General features: G+C 41.3%; 1 protein-coding gene across 5 annotated transcripts in view; it reads left to right on the forward strand.

Moving 5' to 3' along the window:
- Window positions 1–1,453: 1,453 nt before the first annotated feature.
- The window catches only part of map4k5 (mitogen-activated protein kinase kinase kinase kinase 5), a 37,599-nt gene continuing 20,608 nt past the window's right edge, over window positions 1,454–18,444 (forward strand). For all 5 annotated transcript variants that reach the window (XM_028565296.1, XM_028565297.1, XM_028565299.1 and 2 more), the window contains exons 1-9: window positions 1,454–1,897; window positions 2,636–2,873; window positions 10,976–11,033; window positions 15,833–15,923; window positions 16,880–16,944; window positions 17,071–17,126; window positions 17,221–17,268; window positions 18,095–18,137; window positions 18,245–18,317. In XM_028565296.1, the coding sequence (XP_028421097.1) occupies window positions 2,766–2,873; window positions 10,976–11,033; window positions 15,833–15,923; window positions 16,880–16,944; window positions 17,071–17,126; window positions 17,221–17,268; window positions 18,095–18,137; window positions 18,245–18,317 (542 nt within the window). In that variant the 5' untranslated portion in view covers window positions 1,454–1,897; window positions 2,636–2,765. The remainder of the gene's footprint in view (window positions 1,898–2,635; window positions 2,874–10,975; window positions 11,034–15,832; window positions 15,924–16,879; window positions 16,945–17,070; window positions 17,127–17,220; window positions 17,269–18,094; window positions 18,138–18,244; window positions 18,318–18,444) is intronic.

The following is an 18,444-nucleotide window of genomic DNA, read 5'->3' on the forward strand; positions in this document are numbered from 1 at the left end:
ATTATTATATTATTCTTTTTTTTTATCACTAACAAATAAATAGCCCACATCTGAGAGCAATTTAATGTTGTAGTTCAGCAATGTGGAGCTAATTATATTAGATACTTTTATACTACTGGGTAGATTGGTAGTATAGTACTACATTGTGTCACATAAGCAAATGTTTTTTTTTATGATCAATTTTTTGTTTTTTCATATTTTTGAACATATCGAACAGACAAACACAGGTGAACAAGAACAACAACCCTCTCCCACCCCCCACCCTCTGCGGTCTCGAGGAAAGAAAAACAAACAAACAAAAACAGGAAACAGGAATCACACCTTGCTTAGTCACTCTCCTCTAGTTCTTGTGCTGCTGAGGTCATTAGGACTGATACTTGCGCTGCTGCACCTTTCCATAGGTCTATAGTAGATGATTTGGCTTTGTTAATCCTTGCTGGCAGCGTTGAGCTATCATTTTCTTGGTCGCGGTTGATCCAGCTAGCCAAATTTTCTTCTGTCTCCCAAGTAGGTTTAATTTAGAGTCATCATTAAGTAACAAAACAATCGGGTCAGTAGGAATACAACATCCTATCACATCAGATATTATTGATGTTTCATTCCCAACTAATTCCGTTCCCCTCCAGGCTCAGCTCTCGCTCCCATTTCTTTAATATTGGGAGTTCTCCTTCAGATACTTGCATCAGTTTAGCATAAATCCAGGACACTAATCCTCTCACAGGAGAATCAACAAGCCATTTAATAATTGAGTGCATCTCAAAACTGTTCCCCCATGGTACTCCATAACATTTTAGGGCTGATCTTAAGATAAAGGAAGAAGGATGTCCAGCAAATGTGTTTTTTTAAATGTTAAAAGTAACTATTATTGTCAAATAAATGTAGTGGAGTAAAAAGTACAGCTTTACAAATAAAAGCCCTGCATTTCAAATTATAAAAGTGCAGAAGAAGTATCCACTATGCAGGCAAAATAGTTTCTGTCAAAGTTATACTACTGCATGATTATTATTACTGCATTTTAATGTTGTCACCGACCAAGGTGGCGCTTATTGTAGCTATTTTATATGGGTTTTCGGTTGTTTAATTTACTGTATAACAAATGCACTATATTTCATATTGTCATTCTAGGTTTTTAATATTTTTTAATCTGCAAAGTAACTAAATAAATTAAGTGGAGTAAAAAGTACAATAGGTCTACTATGCAGTACTATGCAGAAAATTACAAGTGCCTAAGACTTCTAATTGATTACAGTAGTGAAATAAATGTAGCCTACCTAATTAAAACTGGGGATGTCAGAACTTTCTGCAATAGGCCTACTCTTGACATGTATGTGCTCAAACAAAAAATACGTACCAGCAACAGTAACTGGTGCAAAGAAGTCAATATAATAGGCCTACTTGATTGTGGTTATGGCACCCGACATTTTCTAGGTATTGCTTTTTCTTTTTTCTTTCGAGTTTAGATTTTTCCGAGGAGTTCATGAACGCAGCAGGATCAACTCCACAGACTGTTGCTTTTTCGGCTGATTTTTTTTGGGGGAATACATTTAAGAGTAATACTTTAAATCATTGGTGTAGCTAGTTTACCGTTAATATTTTACACATGAGTGCTAGGCTTCTCTAAAACTGTCAGCAGAGGGAAATGACACGTCAACGGTTAAACTTAATGCTGCCATTCGTGCGAGGACCGAACTCGACTGTCGTTAACGTCTGCGCTGCTGTTGGACCGAAGGAGAAGGAGTGAACAGCAACAGCCAACTGAAGTTTATTACTGTTTCCTCGATAACAAAGGGGACGCTTTTCTTATCTTATCTACTATTCGACGCCATCGTACAGTTAAAGGCCTCTAAAAGACTTAAAATGCAAGACACACTCGTCCACGGTGTTTGCATTGTAAAAGGTAGGCACAGTTGAAGTTAGAACCAGTGGCAAAGCTAAGTTAACGTTTGCTAGTTAGCATTAGCTGTTAGCTGACTTGCCTGGATGCTAAGCTCCCTAACTCACGTTAGACCTGGCTCTGGCTATTTGCTGGAATGACCACAATGTCCATGCTAACGTTATACCCACGTCATTTTTTTTGTTTAGGACGAGATATGAGTAACTTTAATGTGAGTAACGTCAGTAGTTTATAAGGAATTACATTTCTAGGTTAAGCTGTTGGTGTTGGCTGACAGATGTCACGATATGTGACAGAATATCTTCATCTTTTCTGTTGCGATTGTTAGAATCAGATTTATTACCAAAGCAAGTTTTCGCTTGCAAAGAATTTGCCTTGGTGTATTTGTTGCATACAATAAACATTCAAATGGAACAAACAATGGCAAAGTACTGCTATAACGTTAGTCAAGAACATAAATGCAGAATAGATATGTAAAAGACACTTTAACAAATGTTTCAGAAAAGGAATAAGAAGGAAGGCTGTACGGTTTATTGCAGGGTGTACAACGCTATTGATCAGGGGATGTGCAAAAGTTTAGAGTATGTATAATTTGTGCAATGGTCAGGGGTAATAGTCCAAAATACACCCACAGATGAAAGATTTGTCAACTTTGTGTTACCAGTATCCCTTTTCCATAACGTCACATTAAGGTTTTCTTAACAGTTTTCTTCCAAAACTTTTCATATGTCTCTCTGTCAGGACATGGAGCACGAGGGAGGACCGTCTGAGTAACGGTGATTAACTTCTATATTCAGGACCTTTGCTTCGTCAAACCACTGCCACCAGATTTTATCAACTAAATGTAAAGGATCGTTTGGTTCAAGCTACCATGGATATCTTTCCTCGGCCAAGCGGTGAAATCCAGAGGAGGAACCCTCAGCATGACTTTGAGCTCATTCAGAGGGTGGGAAGTGGCACATATGGAGACGTGTACAAGGTACAGTGAAGTTCCCACAGCCTGTCATTAGAGCTGGAGATATCTTGGTTTACCATCACATGACAAATCAACTTAATTGAAGGCAGAGTGTTGTTTGTTTTGTAAGTCATGATAAAATGTGGCCAACACATTTGGCAGAAGCTGTTGAATGAGGGGCCAAGTTATGCCCTTCCTCTTCCTATAGTCCTCTTCAGCTACTAAAATCCACTTATTGGCAGGAATAACCGCAGATGATACCACGTTGCTTAATGAGGGTGGGAATCATATTGTACCTAACCATATAATACTGCCACATGAAAGAAGCTGCTGTGTAATATATTAATTGTGAGATATAAGAGACTGATTAGTTAATTAATCGATTATTAGATCGAAAGAAAAGTCATCTGTAATCGCTTGATTGATTCAGTCAAATGCTCCTCAAATATGTTACTTTTTCCTGGTCATATATGATAGTAAATGAAATATCTTTGGGTTTTGGACTGTTGGTGGTACAAAACAAGCAACTTGACAATGTCACTATGAGAAACTATGATGAGCATTTTTCTCTATTTTTTTCTTTTTACAATTTTTATAGATTAAATTATTAGTCAATCAAGAATAAAGTCTGCAGATTAATCAATAATAAAAAAATAATAGTTGCAGCCCTAGTATTGTTTTACTGGTTGTGCAAGTTGCATCACGGTTAAGTGAAACAATTTTCTGAACCTGTTTGACTGTTCAGGCTCAGTGAGATAATTGCTTGTACCTGCTTGTCCATTTTATCCACATCACTTTTTTCTTTCTGCCGTGGAGAGAATGTTACCCATCACTGGTCTAAAGCATGTATTAAAGCAGTAGTCTTTCCCTAAAATGGATTTTTGCCTAACTATGAGTTATTGAGTAGAATTTATTAATAATCGTAAATAAATTTAAATAATCAGTACTGTAGGTCTACAAATTGCTCTCAGTATCGTTGACATGATGGTGCAGGCCATTATGCTAAAATACATATTGACAGACTATAAGCTACAGTATTTTGATATCTATGTTACTTTAGAGGAAAAAGAAGTAACCATTCATGTACTTTATTTATTTATTTATTTATTTATTTACTGCCTTTAGCCTTTCAGTTTTGTTTTTGTGTAACTCCGATAAAACTGGGTAAGAGTGCAGTCTTTTACATTTACAGACCGCAACATGTACACATTTGCAATTATTCAAGAGTCAAACAAGCAGACTGAACCGCACAAAACACGACCATCCCAGTGTTGAAACATTTCTGTACTGTAAAATCCAAAGTCTTTATCACATCTTTATGGCTGTATTCGTATCAAGTGGATGCAGTTTTTGAGGAAAGTTACTGGAAGAGTGATTGTAAATTCTTAGTTGGCGTGTACTGTGGACATAAAGATGGTACTGTGCTCCTGCATTGCACTAACAAAATGTTGAATGAGATATGAGAAAAATAAATGAAGTCTATACAGAAACTCTCCAGCTAAACAAGATTTATTTATTTCACGGTCTGTTGGCTGTAGCGAGCTGTGTTTTGCTGGGGAATTTTCTTGTTTATCCATCTGCCACAGATGACCTATCTGATCCAGGGTGTGATAGTTGAGGCAGCCTGTCATGGTCCCTCTTCATACAAAGCCTCTCTGGCCAGCCCCCACCCCCAGACGAGGCCACTGGTGGAATGCTGCGCCTGGTATTCTCCCACAGCTTGCAGGCTAAGGGCTGCAGCGGACTTAAATATGATCAGGCCCCTGTCTAAACATGCGTTTCACTATGGGTGTGTTCTGGGCCGCACTGACAGCAGAAACACCTTAAATTGGGAAAAGTCCTCCTTTTAGCCTGCTGTGCTCAGTTGGCTATTAATGGACACAGCATTCCTGCCTTGGATGATTTATTACCTCTGATTATATTAATTTAAGAATCCCATCATATTGCTCTGTGTTATTACTGGTGATAAGGATTCATTTATCTTCATTATAATGTCATACCCTTGGCTCTCAGCGTAGGTTGTTGTTATAATATCCTTTTTAAATGCTGGAATTTCTTCTAGAATCAGTAGTTCTTAAAGGTTTACTACTATTATGTAGCAGAATTAGGGCTGGGCAATATAAACAAAATCAAATATCACAATATTTTTGATCAAATACCTTGATATCGATACCGCAACGATATTGTAGTGTTGACTATTGGTGCTTTCACTAAATATTTACACAATGAGTTTTTTGATAAATAATCATCAGTAATGTGGATATAATGACTAAGTGGTAAAGGCAAATAATAGAACAGTTACAGTCTGCTAAGTTCAGAAAAGTACATTTACTGTAATGCAGCCTTTAAAACCTTATGCCTTATGCCATATTACGATATGACGATATCCTAAATCTAAGACGATATCTAGTCTCATATCACGATATCGATATAATATCGATATATTGCCCAGCTCTAAGCAGAATCTTTTGATTATTTAAAGAAATAATTTAAAGCAAGTTTTTTTTTTTTTTTTTTTTAGTTTGTATTAGCAGATGAAATGCCGCTAACAGTATCTACAAAAGGTCCGTAATGTAGGTGAGTGGAGTACTGATACTAGATCTGCTTTTGTCAGTTCAGTGTCAAAGTTGGATGACAAAGAAGGAACCAATGAACAGGGCTCCACACTAAGTTTTTGCCTTGGTTGCACTGGTGCGCCTAACTTTTTTTATTTAGGTGCACCAGCACAAAATTTAGGTGCACCCAAATTTTTCCTCGCATCGCCGTAACGCTGAATGGCGATACACAATATATAGCTCTGTATTTTTTTACAAAGTGGACTAAATGTTCAGTTTTAAGTCAAAGCCACTTTTCACAAGCTCTTTTATTAAAACAGATTGTGATCGGGTGCGATGCCACATGGGTGGCAGTGAAGGTCAGGGGCCTCGACGGACCAGACCCGGGCAGCAGACGCTGGCTCTGGGGACGTGGAACGTCACCTCTCTGTGGGGGAAGGAGCCGGAACTGGTGCGGGAGGTGGAGCGCTACCGGTTAGATCTGGTGGGGCTTACCTCTACGCACAGTCTTGGTTCTGGAACCATACTCCTGGATAGGGGTTGGACTCTTTTCTTCTCCGGAGTTGCCCAGGGTGTGAGGCGCCGGGCGGGTGTGGGGATACTCACAAGTCCCCGGCTGAGCGCCGCTGTGTTGGAGTTTACCCCAGTGGACGAGAGGGTCGCCTCCCTACGCCTGCGGGTTGTGGGGGGGAAAACTCTGACTGTTGTTTGTGCATATGCACCAAACAGGAGTTCGGAGTATTCGGCCTTCTTGGAGACCTTGACTGGAGTCCTGCATGGGGCTCCAGTGGGGGACTCCATTGTTCTGCTGGGGGACTTCAACGCACACGTGGGCAATGATGGAGACACCTGGAGGCGTGATTGGGAGGAACGGCCTCCCTGATCTAAACCAGAGTGGTTGTTTGTTGTTGGACTTCTGTGCTAGTCATGGATTGTCTATAACGAACACCATGTTCGAACATAGGGATGCTCATAAGTGTACCTGGTACCAGAGCACCCTAGGCCAAGGTCAATGATCGATTTCATAATCGTTTCATCTGATCTGAGGCCGTATGTTTTGGACACTCGGGTGAAGAGAGGGGCAGAGCTGTCAACCGATCACCATCTGGTGGTGAGTTGGGTCAGAGGGGGGGGAAGACTCTGGACAGACCTGGTAAGCCCAAACGTGTAGTGCGGGTAAATTGGGAACGTCTGGAGGAGGCCCCTGTCCAACAGACTTTCAACTCACACCTCCGGGCGGAGCTTTTCGTGCATCCCTGTGGAGGCTGGGGGCATTGAACCCGAGTGGACAATGTTCAAAGTTTCCATTGCTGAAGCTGCAGCGAGGAGCTGTGGTCTTAGGGTCTTAGGTGCCTCAAGGGGCGGTAACCCACGAACACCGTGGTGGACAACGGTGGTCAGGGAAGCCGTCCGACTGAAGAAGGAGTCTTTCCGGGATATGTTATCCCGGAGGACTCGGAGGCAGTTGCAGGGTACCCGAAGGGCCCGAAAGGGCTGCAGCCTCTGCCGTGAAAGAGGCAAAGCAGCGGGTGTGGGAGAAGTTTGGAGAAGACATGGAGAAGGACTTTCGGTCGGCACCAAAGTGCTTCTGGAAAACTGTTCGCCACCTCAGGAGGGGAAGGGGGAACCATCCAAGCTGTGTACAGTAAGGATGGGACACTGTTGACCTCAACTGAGGAGGTAATAGGGCGGTGGAAGGAGCACTTTGCAGAACTCCTGAATCCGACTAATACGCCCTCTATGTTAGAGGCAGAGCTGGAGGATAATGGGGGATTGTCGCCGATTTCCCAGGCGGAAGTCACTGATGTAGTCAAACAACTACACAGTGGCAAAGCCCCGGGATTGATGAGATCCGTCCAGAAATGCTCAAGGCTCTGGGTGTGGAGGGGCTGTCCTGGTTGACACGCCTTTTCAACATTGCGTGGAAGTCTGGGACGGTGCCAAAGGAGTGGCAGACTGGGGTGGTGGTTCCCCTTTTAAAAAGGGGGACCAGAGGGTGTGTGCCAATTATAGGGGTATCACACTTCTCAGCCTCCCTGGTAAAGTCTACTCCAAGGTGCTGGAAAGGAGGGTTCGCCAATAGTCGAACCTCGGGTTGAGGAGGAACAATGCGGATTCCGTCCTGGTCGTGGAACAACGGACCAGCTCTTCACTCGCAAGGATCCTGGAGGGAGCCTGGGAGTATGCCCAACCGGTCTACATGTGTTTTGTGGATTTGGAGAAGGCGTATGACCGGGTCCCCGGGAGATACTGTGGGAGGTGCTGCGGGAGTATGGGGTGAGGGGGTCTCTTCTCAGGGCCATCCAATCTCTGTACAACCAAAGCGAGAGCTGTGTCCGGGTTCTCGGTAGTAAGTCGGACTCTTTTCAGGTGAGGGTTGGCCTCCGCCAGGGCTGGCGCGCTTTGTCACCAATCCTGTTTGTAGTATTTATGGACAGGATATCGAGGCGTAGTCGGGGTGGGGAGGGGTTGCAGTTTGGTGGGCTGGGGATCTCTCGCTGCTCTCTTTGCAGATGATGTGGTCCTGATGGCATCATCGGCCTGCGACCTTCAGCACTCACTGGATCGGTTCGCAACCGAGTGTGAAGCGGTTGGGATGAGGATCAGCACCTCTAAATCTGAGGCCATGGTTCTCAGCAGGAAACCGATGGAATGCCTTCTCCAGGTAGGGAATGAGTCCTTACCCCAAGTGAAGGAGTTCAAGTATCTTGGGGTTGTGTTCGCGAGTGAGGGGACAATGGAGCGGGAGATTGGTCGGAGAATCGGGCGCAGCGGGTGCGGTATTGCATTCAATCTATCGCACCGTTGGACGAAAAGAGAGCTTAGCCAGAAGGCAAAGCTCTCGATCTACCGGTCAGTTTTCGTTCCTACCCTCACCTATGGTCATGAAGGCTGGGTCATGACCGAAAGAACGAGATCCAGGGTACAAGCGGCTGAAATGGGTTTCCTCAGGAGGGTGGCTGGCGTCTCCCTTAGAGATAGGGTGAGAAGCTCACTCATCCGTGAGGAGCTCGGAGTAGAGCCGCTGCTCCTTTGCGTCGAAAGGAGCCAGTTGAGGTGGTTCGGGCATCTGGTAAGGATGCCCCCTGGGCGCCTCCCTAGGGAGGTGTTCCAGGCACGTCCAGCTGGGAGGAGGCCTCGGGGAAGACCCAGGACTAGGTGGAGGGATTATATCTCCAACCTGGCCTGGGAACGCCTCGGGATCCCCCAGTCGGAGCTGGTTAATGTTGCTCGGGAAAGGGAAGTTTGGGGTCCCCTGCTGGAGCTGCTCCCCCCGCGACCCGACACCGGATAAGCGGACGAAGATGGATGGATGGATGGATGGAGATTGTGATTAAAATAAAATGCAAAGACAGGGTTTCCTTTACCAGTTTGAAAATATACAGCTGCAACACATGTAAATGAAAGTTATCTAAAATAAATAGCCTAGGATATATAAAAAAAACAAAAATATATATCTGAGAAAGCTCCTTCATAAGCTTTCAAACACAATAACAGAGAAAGAGGACGCCTTTCCTACATGTCACTCCCCCACTCTCTCCCCCCTTTCATGTCTTCAGCTTTCCTAGCAAAATAAAGGACGAAATCTTTAGAAAAAAAAGAAAGTGACGGCTGTCTCATTAGCAGCGTTACACCCGTCTTGTGTGAAATGTCTGTATCGTCACTGCGCTGCATTTTTATGAACTATGATCCAGCAGGCTCCGTCTTACACGCTATTACTCAACCAACTGAAGTTAGTTGCATTTAATAACTTCTAATGTGTTTTTTGCCGTGGCGGCCGCAGTAACAGAGAGTTACCAGCACTTCACTTTTGATTTGTTTGTTTTGTTAAATTCAATAATTACAATGTCTTTTCAAAAGTCAACGAGTAATTGTGTAAAAATATCGTGATTTCAATATTGACCAAAGTAATTGTGATTATGATTCTTTCCATAATGGAGCAGCCTTAGCTCTTCAGTATTCCTTTAGTGTGCCAGAACTTACTTGAAGTTATTAAAATTTGGATGTAAGGAAACATTTTTGTGCGTATTGAGTCAGCGTCTACATTTTCACTACAGTTAGCTGAACCTTAGATCTATATAGGTTACATGCCAGAATACTCCTTCCTCCAGTTAAAGGTTGTTAAAGCTTGTGTTGTTTGCTGAATCACATATTTGAACATTTCAGAACTTCCCCTTTTCTGGGTTTAGTTCTCAGGTTGACTTTAGCTACTTCAGGAAATGTAAAGATAGACACAGGTTGTGGGCAAGTATTGGTGGTCTTTACTTCACTGACTCCCACAGTTTGAAAGCTGAACAAATGTGCCATAGAGCAGTACATATGCTGCTGAATCACCGCCCCATGTGAAAAACAATTTTTGTAGAATAGTTTTCTGTTCTTTGTGTGTATGCACCTGTGGTGTCAGCTGCAGGACACATATAAGCTGTGTGTGTTATTCTGTTTGTGTATGAATCACCAGCACATTCCCTGTGTTGAAAGGTGGCCATGCTTGGAGGGTCTTGTGGTTTACGGTTGATTTAGTTGCTCGTCCCATCACTTCACTCCTACGGATTAGGGAGCATCCCGTCTTGACCTGGATTTGGAAATCCGTGCAACCTACTTTAAGATAGAAATTTCCCAAATGGAGTTTTTTTTTTTTAAATCTAATTGGGATGTTGCCATTGACATAACAAAATACCAAACTGATGGTACTGCCCAAATATACAGAAGAAACAAAAATAATATCAAGAGTAAACAAAATGATAGAATTGAAAATTGAGGGATATTTAAAGGTTTACACTGTCCAGCATGAGCTCTGGTGATGTTGCTTGTTTAAACAGACTTTAGGTTTGAGCTACTACTTTACTCAAGAATGTAATGATGTTGAATTTGACTGGAGGAGGTGCCGGCATTTGTATCCCACAGTTGAATGTTTCCGCTCCACTTTTTTCAGAGGCGAAAGGATCAACTAAATGGCATTTATTGGTTTAAGGGTTATGTAGGCCAAAATTGTAACTGATGTTCCATCAACATACAGTATCATGTTATGTAATATTCAAGGCTGCAACTGACGATTATTTTCATTATTAATGAATCTGTTGCTTATTTTTTTCAATCAAAAGTTTAGCTTAGAAATATTAAGTAAAAAACACAGAAAATAGTGACCGTGTAATAGTGAAAACCCCCAATTACAAGTTGCAAGTGCTCATCAGCAAATTGCTTTTCAGTAGATTGATCATTTGGTCTATAAAATATCAGAAAATAGTAAAAAAAGAAAAGAAACCCGTTCCATAATGATTCCCTAAAGCCCATGGTGATGTTGTCAAATCTCAAGTTTTGTCCAGCGGATGGTCCAAAACCTAAAAATAAGACAAACAAAAGTGACAGTTGACAGTGACTCACATTTGAGTGGCTGTGGGCTAGTTGGATGAAAAAATGATGAATGAATTATCAAAATACAATAATTTTTGTGCAGGTCGACTAATCAAACTTCTAGTTTTGTCATGAACAGTTGGAATACAAGTTCTGATTAAAGCAGTAACAGCAGTATTGCGATGGCCTCGCTGACCATTGTGCTGTGGTGTCTTTCAGGCCAGAAACATACAAACAGGGGAGCTTGCTGCTGTGAAGATCATAAAGTTGGAACCAGGTAAGAGTGATCTTCTCATTATCTCAGCTTTTCTCATCACAATAAGGGAAAACTGTGTTTGTCAGAGCTCAGAAAGTCTGAAAATAAGTAGTATTTTCCAGGGTTTTGAATGGAATGCACAAAAAGTACTAAAAAGACTACAAATGAAAATATTGTTGTACAGTGCCAATACTCACGACTTCAAATATGTATGTGATCATAGCCCCATTGTCGTTTTACGTATTTTGTTTAATGTGAAATGATGATCTTTGGTCAAAATTCAAAATAACAATATATAGAGTCCAGAACTGTGTCTATCTATAAGGTAATATGAAGAGCGATGTCACTTGAGATCTTTCATGTGAAGAAGGAGAGGAGGACATTTCTGGCCGTGCCTGGCTTTGGTGTCTGTGCTGCTGTTGACCTAGTGACCGTTCCAGATTAGTGGGATTACGATGAGGGCTTTGTACCACCAGCAACCAGACTGAGCTGAGACGATTACCAGTCAGTGAAGGAAGAGATTCACTTATGCTTTGTTTTCTCTTTCATTCATCATGTCACCGTTTTGGTGACCGTGTGGAAAAACATGAGTGATCGCTTTGTCAAACCTAAAAAAAAAACGTCCCTTATAGAAAGAGTGTTGGTAACATCAAGAGGCAGACAGTCATTTCCACTTGGAGATAAGTGGCAGTAATGTTTATAATTGCACTAATGCAATGCTTTGACGGTACGTCGGTGTGTGTTTATCATGGATGTTGTCAGTAAACGATCCGTTCTGCCTGCACGATCCGTTCTGCGCATGCGCAAGATAATACTTTTTTACCGAGGATACGACCTGCACGATCTGTTCCACGCTAGCCTATGGCTAGCCTCCACCGGGAAGCTAACGTTAGTTTAGCTAACAGCTAATTCGGCGAACCGCTAGCTGACCGCTAGATTCAGTCTAAAATAACGTTAAGTCAAACTTAATGGGAGAAGCAGGCTACAGCTAAATTAAGACTTTACAGTAATAACAAAGACATATTGATTGATTGTATTTTAAATGAGCACAAGTAAAGTAGAACTGACGTAACAGCTGTTATATATGTTAACGTTTATTTTCAAGTTTTATTTTGAGGGTCTTTTAAAGTTATTACATGCTATCTCAGCTAGTGATTAGCCGAATTAGCTGTTAGCTAAACTAACGTTAGCTTGGCTGTCGACTGGAAGCGTGGAACAGATTGTGCAGTGTCGTAAATCCTCGTACAACAGCGCATGCGCGAACATTCTGTGCATGCGCAGAACGGATCGTGCAGGCAGAACGGATCGTGTACTGACAGATGTGTTTAGTACTGTTGCCAGGCAGCCTACTTTCCTTTACTTCCGCTCTCTTCTTCTCTATTACTTCTTGCTTATTCACAGATTATTTGGTCTGTACGCCCCCTGGCGTTCCGGAGAATACTGCAACAAACAATGCGTTGAGCATAAACGTCTCCGTGCATGATCGTAGCACGCCATCTACGGAGGCCTGCGGCATGGTCTGTCGTGACTTTTGAGAATAGAAATAAATCCTATAAATTCTGTTAAAAATAGAAGTAACTCTGCACTCTGGGGCATAAATTACAATTTTCTTCATCAGAGTGGACTCTGATGAAGATGTAACTTTACATCGAAACGTTAGTCACTGTTATGCACCTTAAGAAATAAAACCATCAAGTAAGAAGACATCTGTGTTGCACTGGCAATTTTTTGCTATTTTATACTGTTGTGTCCTGCCTTGGTTGCATCAGATTGTTGTGGTCTGCAGAAGCACAGGGAACTCTCCTTTTTACTTGAATACAATTATTTTTATTCTCAATGAATCTGCTAAATGCTTTCCTGATTATTCGATTAGTTATTTCCTCACACTGGAGAAGCAACACAAGCTTTTTTGGTTGAAAGGTGACGCAAACAACTCTAACGCACTCACTGATCTACAGTCGTAGCAAATATCATTTGTGCAAACTTAAATGATTAATAAGGAGTACAGAAATAATACACAGATAAATAGTGGAAATAGGCCTAGCTATGTTCCTGTACATGTATCCCAGTTGAATAGCCCTCAGCAGGTTTTCCACGTGTCTTTAAAGACCATTCATTGTTCACACACTCATGTTTAAGCAGGACTTTCTTTTCTTTACCCCCCACCTCCTCTTTTTGCAAGAGTCACTCCTTTCTGTGCTTCAGGTAAACAGCTTAAACCACAGAATCAAACAGGTTTGACCGGGAGGAGTGACTGTGCTATGAAGTGAGGGGCCGAGAGAGAAAGGAGATAGGAGTGGTGAAGCTCTCTGGCTGCAGGCACTGTAGGGCACATCGCAGGTTAATCTGATTAGTTGGATGGTAAATAACTATTTAAAACCAAATTAGTGTTGCTCTTTATTCACTGACCATTGAGGGAAGATGGGGAAAGGAGAGCTTTTTTCTTGATTTCTCTTTTCCTCTTGCAGTGTACACACTTTTAGTAGTCATTTTTTTTTAAACACTATTATTACATCTCTCACTATTCCTCTTTTCTTGTTACGACAAGTCATTTTCTGTCATTTTCGTCATTTTACTGTCCCTGAGAAGTTGGCACCCGCCTCCTGGCTGTTTCCATTAGAAATTCAGCTGCAAGCCGTTTGGGTGTGGAACAATGTCTCCCATCTCTGCATGCAGTTACATTTATTTTCTATAAGGTGTTATGTCAGAACAGAAGCAGTAGCCTAACTTTTGGAAAGGTTTTCAAATCTCGTATGGTGCGTAATTATTGATTTGTTTTCCCTTTTTAATTTAAAGATAAACTTATGTATAAACTGACAGAACATCTATCAAACCATATTAGCGTGAGATTGGTCAAGACTTAACATAGAATACGTCCAACACACTGAATTGACGCAATAAGCGAGGATGTGTATATTCAGGGAAGCGCTCAGTCTGAGAGGAAGTGGCTACACTCTTAGGCCTACACCTCAACTGAAAGAGAATATTGTCTTTTTTTTTTTTCTTTTTTTAACCAAGCTCAGATTGATGTCACTGAAATGACCCTTGCTTCCTCTCTGTCAACAATGTTGAACATGATTGTGATCAACAGTAGTTCCTCCTCTGAAATGACACAAAATGAAACAACAATAATTAATAAGTTCCCAAAATTGTGACTTGTCTCTAGCATTATATAGCAAACAAGGAATACTTTCACATTCGTCCTCATCAAAGCAGTGTGAAGCACTAGCTTCTGTGAGACTGAGACATTCATCTCTAATTTTACAGATAGAAGGGAGGGGTTCAAATTGAATGATTGGCACTTTAACATAGCCTCTGTTGACATTCTTGAGCACACAAGTATTTATTCTTTTTACAGACTTGGCAACCCTCTGTAACAAGAATAATAAAAAGATATGGACAGGATTAGCTTGTAGTAATGAATCATTGAAGCCAGGTCTCAAGCGTGCAGAGACAGGACTGTGACAAGTTGCTGAGCAAATGAGAGAAATCTCATGAAGAGGATTTAAGCAGGAAGTTGAATCAAGCTATTTAATGTCCTATATTAGTAGATGCATCCAAAGCTACCATGTAAAACCAGTTGGATGTACACTCACGGTCACAAGGGGTGCAGGTACATAGTTTAAAGTTCTTTTATGTAGTTTAGACAACTAACAGTTACATTATCTCAAGCCTTCTGATGTGACTAAATACCCACATTCGTAGCTGATGATAAGTTTAAAGAAAATGGAAATTTGTTGTTTATCAGCTGGGAACTTATGCACATGTTGGCATTCCAACCAGACTTTAATTCAGAGGCTCACGTGAGAGAGCCTAACCCCACCCAGACAGACTGAAAACAGGACTGCCCTTTTCATTGGGTAAAAACGTTGTTTGTGTGCTCGAAAAAATTGCCTCTGTGGTCCAGGATGTCTATCCAGAGATGTTTTCTTCCAAAATTAAAATGCCCCTGTATCATTTTAATTAGGCTAGACCACAAGCCACCTGGAGCTATGTATTGCAGTAAAGTGCAGGTCAACAACTTCTTTTTGTCTTCAGGCCACAGCTGGTGGTAGTTGCCAAACCTAGCTTGATACTATTTTGTGACGCAGCTGATATTTATTACAGAATGTAGGCCTATCCATCAAAACACCAGAATTGACACACTTGACCATATGTAGATTGTGGCAGAGATTGTATCCATTAAATGAGCTTAATCTGGACCGATGCCTATTGATGACAGTCTGTTGATAGAGCGCTGAAGCTGGCAGAGTCTGGTAGATCTTAACCTCCTGTTAATGTATTCCAGGACTGCGTCTCTGCACAATTGGGAGCAGCTGGGCTTACATATTTTAGTCTTCTTACTTCCTACCGGTCGGATGTGTTAGAGTGCTTTGCTGAACTGGAAAGCGGCCTGGATATCAGCCTATACCACATAAACTTTAAAAGTACAAGGTGTTCCTTCTATTTTTATTGGATGTTTTATAATCCGCTGTATTTACACAGAGATGAAATATTGAACCATATAGTCAGAGGGAAATATGAGAAGAATTTGTTCTGTGGTTTTGAGTTTGGCAAACTAAATGGAAATATTTAAGTGTTTTCTAAAACCTACATTTTAAGGTGTGCACAACCTTTGTATCATCTGAAATGCTAGGAGTGTTTTTTTTTTCTTCCAACATTTCAAATTCAAGGTTTGTTCTAGTGTAAAAAAAATATACATTTTATTCTGTATGAATCGTGAACCAAATTGTTGTAATTTCATGCCCACAATAATTTTGTGAGGTGTTTATTTCCAAATGGATAATGTCTCATTTTAAAATGACTCCCTCTGTTTCCAGGGGATGACTTTTCCATCATACAGCAGGAAATCTTCATGGTGAAGGAATGCATGCACCACAATATTGTGGCCTACTTTGGGAGCTACCTCTGGTAAGAGCCAGCTTAAAATACACCCGCTTTGTCATTTTATCCTCTATTTTCTTCTTTCTCGCAGCCAGACCAAGGTGTAACATTTGTGGAATTCATACGTTACTGCCAAAAGCATTTAATGACCCGGAGCCACTGCCTGAAACTCACTTGATGTAATTAATCACTTAGTCACACCTGTTTGTGAAAGTGTGACTCAACCTTTCAACTGTAGTAGCAACTCGTAGTGCTGACTAGGCCTTTCAGCGCCAGGATGTTGCTCTTATGTTTTAACGGAACCTATGTTTTGTGGCTGGTATCTGAGAGGAAGTAGGGCCGGTCCACCCACCACTGCCTCAGACTTCCAGCAGGTTTAACTGGAATATGAGCCTCTGATCTGTTTTATATGGCTGTTAGTCCAGAGAGATGCATGTCTTATCACAGCAGGCATGTCTTATGCAGTCTCGCCGCACAGAGCACAAATGGTTACTGTAAAATGTTAATGAGCAACCCACCATGCGTTCATTTTTTATTAAACTCGATTAATTGTATTAGAAGAACCACAGTTTTGTGGGGGAATCGAGTTTCCGTTCGATCTGTTTCCTGACCTAAAATAATTTCCATGTCCAGCTAAAAGGTTTGAAAAGTAGCACAGTTGTAATTGGGAATCTGAGGCAGTGTACAGTACAGTATCCTCACCTCTGCTGGCAAAGTGTAACAGTTGGATCACAGTCACACTGGTCTTATTTTTAGCTATTTGTCAGAGTGTTGTCATAATTTTTTCTACTCACCCCTCTCTTCTCAGACATCCAGTACTTAATCTCGTTTATTAACTTGTTAAACAAGACACCTTTGTAGAATGCTTGTGCTGCTTATGTTTTGCTACTTGTCAAAATAGTTCCTTAGCTGTATATTAAGTGTGTCTAGCTAACTAGCAAAGCAGCAGTTCCTATTGTAATCATTTTCTCTGATGTCATCAGTCGAGAGAAGCTTTGGATATGTATGGAGTACTGTGGTGGAGGATCTCTGCAGGACATTTATCATGGTGAGCTATTCATTACTAGAAAGATGCAGTCATAAAATATTTTTTAAATACTGTATATCCATTGTAAAACTTGTTTCTGCCTTAATCCTTGCCCTGCAAACATGGAATGAATTTGTGTTGTTATAGTGACGGGACCTCTCTCGGAGCTTCAGATAGCATATGTCTGCAGAGAGACCATACAGGTAATTGCACTTTTAAATCCTTTATAAAAAAGAATCTTTCAATGTTTGGAATATCAGTTGAACTCATTACTGAATACATTAATTTCCTTTACAGGGTTTGGGATATCTGCACAGCAAGGGCAAGATGCACCGTGACATCAAGGTATAATATCTTTTCTACTTTGTTTTGTTCACTTTTAGCCTTAAGGTTATCCATTTCAGACCTATTGTTATCTGCCACATGCTGACACTTTGCCTCATGCCAACGCAGACAGATTAACATTAAAAAACTTTTAGCAACAAATCTCAAAACAAAAGAGAATGGGAGGGGAAGAAAAGAAGATGAGTGAAACTGACAAAAAGATGCAGCAGTTGCACAGCTTGAAAACAATTAATGTCTCTGTAAACTGTGGTTGGTCCTTAAGCAGTCCAGAGATCTGACCTCTCAGATGCAGCAGCGATGTAGAGGTGTGAACTGAAGTTACACGAAAAGTGTAGCCTGGTATGTTCTCACTCGAAAACGTGTGACTCACAGCGGTTTTGAGGTTGAGCTGAAGTTGATCAAGCCTGGTGCATGCACACGGACTGGAGCCTCAGTCTCATGTGTTATCACAGAAGGTCAGGGCTGAACCTATTATCTTTACTCAGCTCTACGCAGCAAGCACTTCCTGTTTCCTTTACTCTCACCGCAGGATGCCACCAGGGAGACTGTCAGTCACAGCCAACAGAAACAGTCAGTGGAACTGTCAAAAAGCAGTGATACTGGTGCAACTCTCCTGGCAGTCAGATCAGTAACAGACCAGCAGTTAATGCTTCAGCTAGACCACATGCTACTGAGAAAGTTCAACATTTGGCACTTTCTTATGAACCAGTTGAACACATCAGCTCAGAATTTTTAGCCTCTATCTCATGATACTAAAATACTATTATGGTCTCTTGAATGTATTTTCTTGCAGTAAAAAAAATGTTTATGGGATTTTTTTTAACAGGGTGCCAACATACTTCTTACAGACAACGGAGATGTGAAGTTAGGTAAGTTGCTCTTTAGCGTCTTAATTCTCAAGGACCTGAACTCTTCTGTAGCTTTCAGTCCTACGTGGATTACATAATCTGAAAAGCCCTGTCAAACCTTGTTACAGCTGACTTTGGCGTTGCAGCCAAAATAACTGCAACCATTGCCAAAAGGAAGTCCTTCATTGGAACACCTTACTGGTGAGTGTGTCACCCTTATCAAATGAGCCATTGGGCTTTTGATTTGGGCTTTTTTAATTAGCTTAAAAAAATAAACTTTTTTTTTTTATTCACAAGTGCAATGGTTAAATACTAAATCAGATACTAG

The sequence above is a fragment of the Perca flavescens genome, chromosome 20, assembly GCF_004354835.1.
Source record: "Perca flavescens isolate YP-PL-M2 chromosome 20, PFLA_1.0, whole genome shotgun sequence".
Taxonomy (NCBI): Eukaryota; Metazoa; Chordata; class Actinopteri; order Perciformes; family Percidae; genus Perca; species Perca flavescens.